This window comes from Eptesicus fuscus, chromosome 12 (assembly GCF_027574615.1).
Source record: "Eptesicus fuscus isolate TK198812 chromosome 12, DD_ASM_mEF_20220401, whole genome shotgun sequence".
Classification (NCBI taxonomy): Eukaryota; Metazoa; Chordata; class Mammalia; order Chiroptera; family Vespertilionidae; genus Eptesicus; species Eptesicus fuscus.
Window position 1 is genome coordinate 93,161,636 of NC_072484.1, and position 13,495 is coordinate 93,175,130.

General features: G+C 56.1%; 1 protein-coding gene across 5 annotated transcripts in view; it reads right to left on the reverse strand.

Annotated features, from left to right (window-relative positions):
• LAMA3 (laminin subunit alpha 3) overlaps positions 1–13,495 on the reverse strand; it is a 156,303-nt gene that overhangs the window by 55,469 nt on the left and 87,339 nt on the right. For all 5 annotated transcript variants that reach the window (XM_054723727.1, XM_054723728.1, XM_054723726.1 and 2 more), the window contains 5 exons: positions 12,220–12,360; positions 10,408–10,569; positions 6,825–6,923; positions 5,011–5,094; positions 570–800 (listed from right to left, as the gene is read on the reverse strand). In XM_054723727.1, coding sequence (XP_054579702.1) covers positions 570–800; positions 5,011–5,094; positions 6,825–6,923; positions 10,408–10,569; positions 12,220–12,360 — 717 coding nt within the window. The remainder of the gene's footprint in view (positions 1–569; positions 801–5,010; positions 5,095–6,824; positions 6,924–10,407; positions 10,570–12,219; positions 12,361–13,495) is intronic.

The following is a 13,495-nucleotide window of genomic DNA, read 5'->3' on the forward strand; positions in this document are numbered from 1 at the left end:
ACGCCCCCACACTGGGGATGGAGCCCACAACGTGGGCCTATGCCCTGACTGGGAATCAAACCGTGACCTCCTGTTCATAGGTCGATGCTCAACCACTGGGCCACACCAGCCGGGCTGAGGGCATGTTTTAATCACGTGAGGACAAGACCAGTCGACTGGGCCTCAAGCGAGGACCTGCTGCGAGTGGGAAAGGGGACTTGATGTGCCCTCGAAGGACTGGGATGTACCTGGACTATGGCTCTGCAGGGTGGCGATGGGAGGGAGCCTGGGCTAGAGAAAAGCATGAACCCGGGTCAGTACCGGGGACGCAGCAGCTCGGACACGGGTGCGCCTGGGCTCCTTCCAGCCTCCGGGAAGCTCTGATGTTACCCCCGGATCCACGGGGCTCCTCAGCTCTCCTGTGGTTCTGAGACACTGCATTTCTTTCCACTTAATACCTGAGGGTGGTCCAGGCAAGGCAGGAGCCACAGCCCCTCCGAGACCTGTGCGTGGAGCGGGCGTCCCACACCAGCCGGTGCTGGACAGCGACCAGGAGTGCCCAGGGCACTTGCATGGACAGAATTTCCTACCTGGCATGAGTCACCCGTGTAGTCAGGGGGGCAGGCACACATCTCCACGGTGTGTGCGCGGCGCCCGCTTCCTGTGTCCGAGGCCTCCTCCAGCCCCACCCCGCTCAGGCTGAGCCGCTGCGTCTCGCTGAAGTACAGGCCGCGAAGGCGCACAGCTTCCAGCCCCGACAGCACCGTCATCAGCTCCGCCCGCGTCACCGGGGCGCCGCTCCCCGCGTGCCGGAAGCTTCCCTGCAGGGAAACAGAGAGGCAGGCTCACCTCCTGGATGGCGGACACCCAGAGTCAACAACACAACAGAAAACAAGATGCAGTCGGACAGGAGGGTCCAACAGGGACAGCACTCAGGCGTCAGATGTCCTGCTTCCTCCCAGGAGGAGGGGCGCCACCTCCAAGGGTGAAACGAAGGCAGGAGATCAGAAACAATGCAGTGAAACGACTTTTCCAGTGTCAGGCTTCTTTAAAATGTGCTTTTGGCCCAGCCAGCAAGGCTCAGTGGTTGAGCATCAACCTATGACCCAGGAGGTCACGGTTCGATTCCCGGTCAGGCTCCATCCCCAGTAGGGGGCGTGCAGGAGGCAGCCGATCCATGGTTCTCTTTCATCATGGATGTTTCTATTTCTCTCTCCCTCTCCCTTCCTCTCTGAAATCAATAAAAATATATTTCAAAAATAATAAATAAAATACACTTTTGTTGGTGCAAGCACCGAGAAAGATGGCATGGAAACCGAGGCACGCAGCCCAGATCATTACATGTGAGTAGCTGGGACAGAGAGCACAACCTTCTCTTGCGCACACAGTCATTCTTTTACGATAAAAAAGATACAACATAAGAATTATCACCTTAACCAGGTAACGGCCACGATGTTGTGAGTTTAATTAAAAAAGGTCCGCCGCTGGTGTCTACAGACGCTTACAGCGAACAACTGTTAGCCGTAACTGTACGCTACAATACTGTTAACCTACGTGCACTGTTGTACGACAGATGCTAGACCTTTGTCCTCTTGCAAGACTGAAACTCTACGCCTCCTAAGAAACGACTCCCATCTCCTCCCCCCCGTCCCTGGCGACCACCATCGCACCTTCTGTCTCGATGCGTCCACGAACTGTAACTACCTCTCTGCAGGAATCATGCAGTTTTGTTTGTGTGACTGCTTGTCTCGCTTAGCATGATATCCTCCAGTTTCTCTCACATTCTAGCCTGTGGCAGGGTGTCCTGCCTCTGAAGGTGGGACAACATTTCTATGAATGCGCCACGTTTTCTTCTCCATTCATCTGTCGCTAGATTTTCCATTGTCTTCGCCTCTGGGGCACTGGGACACGTGCTGTGATGAACACGAGTGTGCAAACAGGCCTTCAAAATTCTGTTTCCAAGTCTTGTGGATGTATGTCCAGAAATGGGATTGCTGAATCATCTGTGATTCTATTCTTTAAATTCCTGAGGAGCCTCAATTGTTCTCCACAGCAACAGCACTGTCCCACCAACGGCGTGCAATTTCTCCACATCCTTGCTCACTCTTGTTCTTTCCTGTTCTGTTTTGTCTAATTAAAAACATTTCTTACAGCCTTCCTCGTCAGCGTGAGGGTGTCTCCTGGTTCCGATCTGCATCCCTAATGACCTAGTGGTGTTAGGCGTCCTGTGCCCAAAGCCTGTACTTTCAACCTCTAGAGTCGGTTGGTTCCTTTGAAGAGTTTCTAATGAGCAGAGTAACAACCCCTAATCCCTCAGCAGCATTGTGAGGAGGGAAGCGAATTAGTGATAGGTTGTATATAAAGTGTTCAGCACAGTGCACAGTAAACATTAAATAAATGGTGATTATTATCCTATATAATAAAAGGCTAATATGCAAATTGTCCCCTCAACCGGGAGTTCGACCGTATTTAACCAGAGGGTGGGGCCAGCCAGCCAACTGCCTGTGGCCCCTTCCCCCAGCCCCCATTCAGCTCTCCTCACCCGATCGGGGCGGGCTGCCTGGTCCCCACCTGTGCACGAATTCATGCACCGGGCCTCTAGTAACAAATAAATATAATACTTACAAAATTTTAATTTGTTTTAGCAGTTTGAGGTATACTTTATATACAATAATATTCCCTCACTTTATTCATAAAACTTTTAGCAAATTTACAGAAGCAGCAACCATTACCACAATGTAATGTTAGAGCATTTCCTTCCACCTCCAAAAGCACCCTCGTGGCTACTGTAGTTCCTGCCCGTTCCCACCTCCAGGCCCAGGCACCCGCTAAGCTACATGCTGCCTCTGTGGATCGCCCATGCCAGACATTTACATAAATACCAACTTGATTTCAATAGCATACAAACACGTGGCTTCCATTTGCTTCATTCCCTCCCCTGCTCCTTTGTGCTACGGTCATATAACTTACATTTTTATACATTGTATGCTCACTAACACAGACTTATAATCATTGCTTGATGCAGGTGTCATTTAAAGCAGATAGAAGGAGTTATAAACAAAAGATATATTTACACTGCCTTTTCTATTTAAGTTATTGTCTAGAGTCCTTTCATTTCAGTCTAAAGGAATCCCTTTGGTATTTCTTATAAGGAGGGTTGGCTATTTGATGAATCCTCTCAGTTTTGTTTATAATAGAATGTCTTCATTTCTCCTTCATTTTTGAAGTACATTTGCTGGATATATAATTCTTTGTTGACAGTGTGTTACCTTTTGCACTTTGAAGGTCTCATCCCATTGTTGTCCGACTTCCATGGTTCCTGGTGAACAGTCAGCTATAATTTTATTGAGGACCCCATGTATGCGACACAGTGCTTCTCTCATGCTGCCTTCAAGATTCTCTGTCTGTCTCTCAGCAACTTTACTGTGATGCTTCTGTATGTGGATTTCTTACATTTACCATACTTGGAGTTTATTGAGCTTGGGTGTGTAGATTAATGATTTTCATCAAATTTGGGAAGTTTTCAGCCTTTATTTCTCTCTCCCTCGCTGCTCTCCTTCTGGCACGCCTATTGTGCACATGTTGGTACATTTTTTCTGAATATCTCTGAGACTCTGTTTGTTTTGCCTCACCTTCTTTTCTTCCTGTTCCCCAGATAGATCATCTCAATTGAACTTCTTCAAGTTGGATGATTCTCTCTTCTGCCTGCTCAAACCTGTTGCTAAGCCCTTGTCTTAGTCAGCTCTGGCCGCCATAAAAAAATACTGCAGACAAGGCGGCTTAAACAACAAAATGTATTTTCTCACAGTTTGGAGGCTGGAAATCCCAGGTCAAGGTGCCAGCCAGTGAGGAACACTCTTCCCGGCTTGGAGACAGCCACTTCGCACTGTGTCCGTGCTGGCAGGAAGTGAGCTTCCTGCTGTGTCCTCTTATAAGGACATGCTAGAGGGCACATGTCATCCTCCTGGATCAGAGCCCCACCCTTATGACCTCATGTAACCTTACTCACTTCCTTACTCCAAATGCAGCCCTGCGGCCAGGGCTTCAGCATAGGAATTGGGGGGCGGGGAGCGGGAGGGGACACAGTTCGGTCTACAGCAGCTCTTATAGCAAGTCCTTCATTTCAGTGATTGTACTTCTCAACTCCAGAATTTCTATTTGATTCTTCTATATAATTTTTATTTTTAGATTGATATTCTCTTTTTGGTAAGACATGGCTCTCATATTTTCCTTTAGTTCTTTAGGCCTGGTGTTCTCTAGCTCTTTGACATATTTAAAATGTTGATTTAAAGCCTTTTATAGTAATTCAATGTCTAGGCTGTTTCTTCTCCTCCCCTCATCCTCCCCACCCCCAACGTCACATGTATAAACACATTTTCTTATTCTTTGATGTTAGACGTCTTTGTGGCTTTTCCGTCAATTCATCCCAAGCATTTGTTGGACACTCACCAGGTCCCAGCGCTGAGGGAGCCTGAGGATGAGAGGGAGCTGCGTAGTAGCACTTAGAGGCTCACGGGGTTTATAAGACAAAGACAATTAACTATAAAGAGGACGCACAGTGCTCAGTGCCATAAAAATGGCACAAACAGAGCCCTGTGAGGATGAGACTCTGCCTAGTTTATATAACTCGCTTTAAATGGAGAGACACAAATTATGTTTATATTCAGGGGATTAATATAATTCATATTTTTAACCCACAAAGTAAGTTAAAAAGCACGACTGTAGCCGAAACCGGTTTGGCTCAGTGGATAGAGCGTCGGTCTGCGGACTGAAAGGTCCCAGGTTCGATTCCGGTCAGGGGCGTGTACATTGGTTGCGGGCACATCCCCGGTCGGGGGTGTGCAGGAGGCAGCTGGTCGGTGTTTCTCTCTCATCGATGTTTCTGGCTGTCTATCCCTCTCCCTTCCTCTCTGTAAAAAATCAATAAAATATATTAAAAAAAAAAAAAAAAAGCACGACTGTGCGAAAGGGCCAAGCTGTGAACAAAAGGGTCATGGAGAGCCAGGGATGCATGTTCCTTAGGTCACCCACCTCCACCAGCTGCACCCGCCCATGATGCAGCCGGTCCGGCCGCGGGTCACTCTGCTCCTCATGGACGACGGACATGCGCTGACCCTGTTCAGAGAAAAACACGCCTGCCCTCAGGCTGTGGCCGGGCTAAGGACACATTTATGTGGATCTGAAGTGCCTGATTCTAGAAAATTGTTGGGAAATAAACTGACTGGCAAAGGATGAGTGACAAGGAAGCAGAATACTACTACCCAATACACTGCATTTTCACCATCAGGAACCCCCAAATTCTCTTGACAAAAAATGGCTGAAAAGATGGGGGGAAATTTAAGCAGTCAGTACATGAGGTGCTGTCTCTATTACTGCCTACGGACCTGACTGTGGTAGCAAGAAAGAGCTTTGGGGCACGGTGTGGGCAGGAAGGTGAGTCAGACCACAGCCTGCAGAGCCGGGAGCCTCGGGGCTGGCCCGTGGAGGGTGGGGGATTCAGCCCTACATTCCTCACCCTCTGGGACTCAGCCTGTCCACCCAGCTCTGCGCCGCTCCCTAGTACAGGGCACAGTGGGAAGGCCAGCGCCCACTGTCAGCACCCCCACCCCAAACACACATGCGCCCCAGCTTTTCTGTAGCACCGGACCCAACAGGAATGCCTTCAAGCCGGTGTCTCAGAAAGAAGAGATTATGTGAGGTCACAGACCATTTTAAACCTCAACCTGAGAACATGCCCAGTCGGCTCTTCATCACGGCAGCCTGGACACAGCGGAGTAATGGTTCGTGCTCCAAGGAGAAATCAGGGAGAAATTCTGAGCACCACCTCTCCGTGATCAATGTGTTGGCAGTAAAATATAGGTGTGCTGATGGCCTGGCTTGCGAGACTCGCCACAGAGAACGAGGCTGGGACACCGCCCTGCTTGGCCGTGGTCTTAGCGGCAGCGACTGCTCCCTCGGCGTCACTCACACCTGGTGCTTCGTTATCAAGGTGCTTTGCAAAGGTTTAGGTGACACTCTTTTTTAGGACAGCCATTGCCTACCCTTTATGAGCCCAGCCATGGGGTCTTGTCAACAGGCAGGGCTCAAAGATATTTGTGAAAGGAAACTGGAAGATGGAAACATCTATACTAATAAAAGGGTAATTATGCTAATTAGACCAGGAGACCTTTTGGGAGACCTGGACGTCCTTCTGGACAAAGCCATGGTGGGGGGGCCGAGGCAGAGGTGGTTAGGGGTGATCAGGCCAGGAGGGGAGGGCAGTTGGGGGCAAGCAGGCCAGCAGGGGGGGCAGTTGGGGGCGATCAGGCCGGTGGGGGGCAGTTGGGGGTGAGCAGGCTGGCGGGGGAGGGCAGTTGGGGGCGAGAAGGCTGGCAGGCAGAGTGGTTAGGGGTGATCAGGCAGGCAGGCAGGTGAGCGGTTAGGAGCCAGTGGTCCCGGATTGTGAGAGGGATGTCCAACTGCCAGTTTAGGCCCGATCCTGGCCTAAACTGGCAGTCGGACATCCCCTGAGGGGTCCCAGATTGGAGAGGGTGCAGGCTGGGCTGAGGGACAACCCCCTACCCCCATGCATGAATTTCGTGCACCGGGCCTCTAGTAAAAACAAAAAAATGAATTTATGAGAATCAAGTTATGAGCCAATAAGTACACTGGGCCTGGGATGGTGGGGGCAGGGTCCTGTCAGGCCCTGCATGCTCTACACTTCGTTTAGTTTCTACAAAGTATTGGAAACAACTTCACCAAGACGTTCCCAGGCCCTCGTCAAGCTGCCCTAAAGGGTAATCAGTGCCGACGGTGGCCGCCACGCCCTGTCCCTTGGGGGGCTGGGGGTGGGGGCTGGTACCCACAGTGAGCTGCACGTCTGGCTGCTTCCCCAGAAGAGCCATGTCGGCCGGGAGCCCGAAGGACTTGACTTGGTAGGTGAGGAAGCCGCCGTAGGAGGAGACCTGAAACGGAAGGGTGTGGTCAGCAGGCAAACATGAAGGGAACACGCAACAGCAGCTCATGTGAGACCCACATGGGCCCGAGGGTTTGGAGAGAGACACATCAGCCTGTTAGCAGGGTCACAGCGAGCAGGACTGAAGATGGCACTTAACGTTCCACAGATGCCCACTGTAGACCAGTTAAGCCGTGGAGCATGATTGCGCTTTACAAGTAAAAGATCCTGCTGTTAAAAAAGAGAAAGCATAGCCCGGCTGGCGTGGCTCCGTGGTTGAGCCTCCCACCTACAGCCGCAGGCACAGAGGCCTGCTGACAACCAGGTGAGCTTGGAGGGGGACCCTCAGCCCAGGTGCCCATGCCCTGGCTGACACCTCGACTGCACCCTCAGGAGAGACCCCGACCATCCGCTCCTGGACTCCTAACCTCAGAAACCAGGCTAGGTCATCAGTGTGTTGCTTTAAAAGTCAGTGTTGCCCTCGCTGGTGTGGCTCAGTGGAGAGAGCATTGTGGGGAGCGGGCTGTAAGCTGACACGGTCCTTGCACCTGTAGGGGCTAGCAAGGCTGTCACCTACCCGCACAGATTTCCCAGGCCTGTTTGGGTGGCAACTGATCAGTATAACGAGAGCAGCCCCTGCCTCCAGAGCTTTCCCAGGGTTTGTTTATATGACTGCTATCAGTAGGATAAGAGCTATTTCATGGCTTACCAAGAAGTATGTATCCAACTAGTGAGATTTATTATAACAAGAAACCTGTCCTTCAACTTATCCCTCCAGTAGTGATTTTAGAGAAACAAAGAATGTTTTCCTTGTGATTCCCTGCTTAGTGTCTTATGTATAAAAAGCACTGTATTACTAATAAAAGTTGCCAGAGCTTCTCGAGAGTTCTGGACCTCCTGACCCCGCTGTTGTTTCTCTTGCTTTTATTTCTCTTATTCTTTTATTTCTCAATTCCCACCTCCCTACCTCAGCCCAGTTCAATCGTCAGGCTGGACCTGACAGAGCATCAGCCTGTGGACTGAAGAGTCCCGGGTTCAATTCCGGTCAGGGCACTTGCCCCAGTTGCAGGCTCGATCCCCAGTGGGGGGCGTGCAGGAGGCAGCCAATCAATGATTCTCTCTCATCATTGATGTTTTTATCTCTCTCCCCCTCTCCCCTCCTCTCTGAAATGAATATATACATATGTACATATATATATATATATATATTTATTTTTTAAAAAGTCAGTGTTACAGGAAACCTGTTACTCAGCGAAGATAACCAGTGCATTGGCCCACCTGTGCAGGTGAAGAGGCATGTGCGTGAGGCAGGAGCAGGTTACAGGGGAGCAGCCGTATTCCCCACACTGAAAGCTAGAAACCCCAGGGGGCACCCACCTTGTCCCCCAGGTAGGAGGGAGGGGGCCCGGGGGTGCCCACCTTGTCCCCCAGGTAGGAGGGAGGGGGCCTGGGGGAACCCACCTTGTCCCCCAGGTAGGAGGAAGGGGGCCCGGGGGTGCCCACCTTGTCCCCCAGGTAGAAGGGAGGGGGCCCGGGGGCGCCCACCTTGTCCCCCAGGTAGGAGGGAGGGGGCCCGGGGGCGCCCACCTTGTCCCCCAGGTAGAAGGGAGGGGGCCCGGGGGCGCCCACCTTGTCCCCCAGGTAGGAGGGAGTGGGCCCGGGGGCGCCCACCTTGTCCCCCAGGTAGGAGGGAGGGGGCCCGGGGATGCCCACCTTGTCCCCCAGGTAGGAGGGAGGGGGCCCGGGGGCGCCCACCTTGTCCCCCAGGTAGGAGGGAGGGGGCCCGGGGACGCCCACCTTGTCCCCCAGGTAGGAGGGAGGGGGCCTGGGGGAACCCACCTTGTCCCCCAGGTAGGAGGGAGGGGGCCCGGGGGAACCCACCTTGTCCCCCAGGTAGGAGGGAGGGGGCCTGGGGGAACCCACCTTGTCCCCCAGGTAGGAGGGAGGGGGCCTGGGGGAACCCACCTTGTCCCCCAGGTAGGAGGGAGGGGGCCCGGGGATGCCCACCTTGTCCCCCAGGTAGGAGGGAGGGGGCCCGGGGATGCCCACCTTGTCCCCAGGTAGGAGGGAGGGGGCCCGGGGGAACCCACCTTGTCCCCAGGTAGGAGGGAGGGGGCCCGGGGACGCCCACCTTGTCCCCAGGTAGGAGGGAGGGGGCCTGGGGACGCCCACCTTGTCCCCAGGTAGGAGGGAGGGGGCCTGGGGACGCCCACCTTGTCCCCAGGTAGGAGGGAGGGGGCCTGGGGGAACCCACCTTGTCCCCAGGTAGGAGGGAGGGGGCCCGGGGGAACCCACCTTGTCCCCAGGTAGGAGGGAGGGGGCCTGGGGACGCCCACCTTGTCCCCAGGTAGGAGGGAGGGGGCCTGGGGACGCCCACCTTGTCCCCAGGTAGGAGGGAGGGGACCCGGGGGAACCCACCTTGTCCCCAGGTAGGAGGGAGGGGGCCCGGGGATACCCACCTTGTCCCCAGGTAGGAGGGAGGGGGCCCGGGGGAACCCACCTTGTCCCTAGGTAGGAGGGAGGGGGCCCGGGGGCGCCCACCTTGTCCCCCAGGTAGGAGGGAGGGGGCCCGGGGGCGCCCACCTTGTCCCCCAGGTAGGAGGGAGGGGGCCCGGGGGAACCCACCTTGTCCCCAGGTAGGAGGGAGGGGGCCCGGGGGAACCCACCTTGTCCCCAGGTAGGAGGGAGGGGGCCCGGGGGCGCCCACCTTGTCCCCCAGGTAGGAGGGAGGGGGCCCGGGGGCGCCCACCTTGTCCCCCAGGTAGGAGGGAGGGGGCCCGGGGGAACCCACCTTGTCCCCAGGTAGGAGGGAGGGGGCCCGGGGGAACCCACCTTGTCCCCAGGTAGGAGGGAGGGGGCCCGGGGACGCCCACCTTGTCCCCAGGTAGGAGGGAGGGGGCCTGGGGACGCCCACCTTGTCCCCAGGTAGGAGGGAGGGGGCCTGGGGACGCCCACCTTGTCCCCAGGTAGGAGGGAGGGGGCCCGGGGGAACCCACCTTGTCCCCAGGTAGGAGGGAGGGGGCCCGGGGATACCCACCTTGTCCCCAGGTAGGAGGGAGGGGGCCCGGGGGAACCCACCTTGTCCCCAGGTAGGAGGGAGGGGGCCCGGGGGCGCCCACCTTGTCCCCCAGGTAGGAGGGAGGGGGCCCGGGGGCGCCCACCTTGTCCCCCAGGTAGGAGGGAGGGGGCCCGGGGGAACCCACCTTGTCCCCCAGGTAGGAGGGAGGGGGCCCGGGGGAACCCACCTTGTCCCCCAGGTAGGAGGGAGGGGCCCGGGGGCGCCCACCTTGTCCCTCAGGTAGGAGGGAGGGGGCCCGGGGGAACCCACCTTGTCCCCAGGTAGGAGGGAGGGGGCCCGGGGGAACCCACCTTGTCCCCAGGTAGGAGGGAGGGGGCCCGGGGGCGCCCACCTTGTCCCCCAGGTAGGAGGGAGGGGGCCCGGGGGCGCCCACCTTGTCCCCCAGGTAGGAGGGAGGGGGCCCGGGGATGCCCACCTTGTCCCCCAGGTAGGAGGGAGGCGCAACCCAGGTGGCGCTGTGCACGGTGGAGGGCAGCTCCTGGAGGTCGGCGACCGCACTGCCGCTGCCGGGGTTGAAGGAGACGGGGATCTGGGCCCCGTCCGCCGTCTCCAGGCGCCAGCCCATCATGTCCACAAACTGGAACACAGAAGCCAGGTGGGAACGCGGGCTGGGGCCTGTCGCCGGCCGGGCCGTGCAGAGGAGCCAGAGCCGGGGGCCGCCTGGCCTCACAGGCTTCCTTCCCCCCGTGTCTCCCGGCCCTGCCCTGGGGTCCCCGGAGGGCAGAGAGCAGGGGGTGCGGGTTCATCCTCGTGCCAGATGCATCCTGACTCCGGGCGTTTAGCAGGTGCCATAATGTGCGAGTGACACCAGGGCAAGCACACGGGAACAGCAGTCACTCCTTTTGGGGTGAGCTCCTGCGTGTGAGAGGCGGAGTGGGGCGCAGTGCTCGCTGTCGTCACTGCTCTGCATCGAGCCTCGTCATGGAATATGTCCCTGACACTAAGGACGCCAGGAGGGACATGGCGAGAGGAAGGGGGAGAAGGGGCTGACAGGCAGAGGTTAGGAGTCTGGCTCCAGGTTCCCTGGGGGTCGGGGAGGAGACTTCAGAGTGGGTTTACAAATTAACGTTTTCCCAATTAAAGGCTGCACTCCTTAAGGAGGCAGGCAAGGAAATACGTAAAAAATCTTTCTTTGAATACTTGTTGGATACCAGACAATACTCGCCCAAAGCAAGCAAGCATTAGGCTACTGGTTCATGGAATAAGGAAGGCAACACAAGTTTTACTTTCACGGAGTTAATTTAAAAAGCGGCCGCAGAGCTCAAGCCGGTTGCTCAGTGGTTGGAGCATCTGCCTGGGGACTGAAGGATTCCGGGATCAATTCCGGTCAAGGGCACGTACCTGGGCGGCAGGCTCCATCCCTGGCCCCAGACGGGGTGCCTGAGGGAGGCAACCAATCAGTGTCTCTCTCTCACATTGATGTTTCTCTCTCTGTCTCTCCCCCTCCTTCCGTTCTGCCTAAATATCCTCGGATGAGGATTAACAACAACAACCAAGTAGCCACAGAGAAGACGTGGCGAAATGCCTGAGAAGGAAATAACTCAGGAAGAAGACGAGCAGATGAGAAGGAACGGGAGGAACCACCAAGCCCATGCATTCAACGGGTGCCCACTGAGCACCTACTGTTTCCCAGATGCTGCTGGGTCTAAACTGGAGCTCAGGCGCGCGTGGGGGAGGGAGGCAGACAGTACAATTTAGAACTAAACGCACAATAGGGCAGATGGACCCGGGCGAGCTATGACATGGGGAGCGGTGAGGGAGGCCCCGTGAGCACCAGACGCTGGAGCAGGGGCCAGACACCCTGTGGGACAGGACGGGACGGGAGGGCATCTGTAGGAATAGCACTGAGGCTGAGGCACAGCCAGGGCCAGGCTTAGCCTTCTAACAAAGTAATACAGCCCGGCCGGCGTGGCTCAGTGGTTGAGTGTCGACCTATGAACCGGGAGGTCACGGTTCGATTCCAGGTCAGGGCACATGCCCTGGTTGAGGGCTCAATCCCCGGTGTGGGGCGTGCAGGAGGCAGCCGATCCATGACTCTCTCATCATGGATGTTTCTCTCTTCCTCTCCCTCTCCCTTCCTCTCTGACATCAATAAAAATGTAAGTATTTAAAACAACAACAACAAAGTACTACCCAGGCACTTCCATGGCCCTCGTGTTTCATGCCTATCCGTTCCGGCCTCACTCGGACGTTCTCACTAAAGACAGACCGACCGGCTCCCGCACACCTTCGCTCTCCGTCGGTGGGTGCTGTGGCAGTGACGGGTGATCCCAAAGCAAAAGCAGCTGGTGCAGCCCTGGGGGTTCGCCGGGTCCAAGGAGAAGAAGCCTTCTCGACACACGTTGCACTCGGCACCGTCCACATTCTCCTACGGAAAACACGGAAGGAGAGACCATTCCCTCAGTGGGGTCCCGACGGAACGGCCATAACCTACCCACAGCACAGGCTGCCAGGACGGGGATGCCCACAGGGCGTGACATGAGGGTGCGTGATTGTTAAGCTTCTTTATGGCCTTCACTGTTTAAACGTGAATCCCACACACACAGAGAGCACTTGCTTCCCGCTGGCATCTCGAAGGCAGGGCATTGGCCCACAGGACTCACAGTGGGCGGGACCAAGTCCTCTCCCTGACACCACCTCAAGCACTGCTGGGACCTGGGGCCCTACGGCAGGCACGGACCAGGAACAGGCTCCTAGGGCACCTCTGAGCCTCTTGAATTATAGGCAGAGTGTGTGGGTGTCTGGCCGCCGGGGCTCCGTGGTTGAGTGTCAATCTATGAACCAGGAGGTCACGGTTTGATTCCCGGTCAGGGCACAGGCCCGGTTTGTGGGCTCGATCCCCAGTGTGGGGCGTGCAGGAGGCAGCCAAATGATGACTCTCTCATCACTGATATTTCTCTCTCTCTCCCTCTCCCTTCCTCTCTAAAATCAATAAACATTATATATATATTCAATAAGTGTGTGTTGATTTTCTGGAGAGGGTTGCACCTGTCACCAGAACTTTAAGGAGGTCTGCAGCCTCCACATCCATTTCCCACATATTCCTGTACACTGAGCGGACATGAAGAGCTTCCAGTGATTGGCAGCCAATATCCTGGCCTGAGGTCCTGGCTGCACAGGCCCAGGCTCACCTTGTAGTACAGGCCCCGGTCCCCTGGCTGCACAGGCCCAGACTCACCTTGTAGTACAGGCCCCGTCCCCTGACCACACAGGCCCAGACTCACCTTGCAGTACAGGCCCCCGTCCCCTGACCGCACAGGCCCAGACTCACCTTGCAGTACAGGCCCCAGTCCCCTGGCTGCACAGGCCCCGGTCCCCTGACCACACAGGCCCAGACTCACCTTGCAGTACAGGCCCCGTCCCCTGACCGCACAGGCCCAGACTCACCTTGCAGTACAGGGCCCGGTCCCCTGACCGCACAGGCCCAGACTCACCTTGCAGTACAGGGCCCCGGTCCCCTGACCGCACAGGCCCAGACTCACCTTGCAGTACAGGGCCCCGTA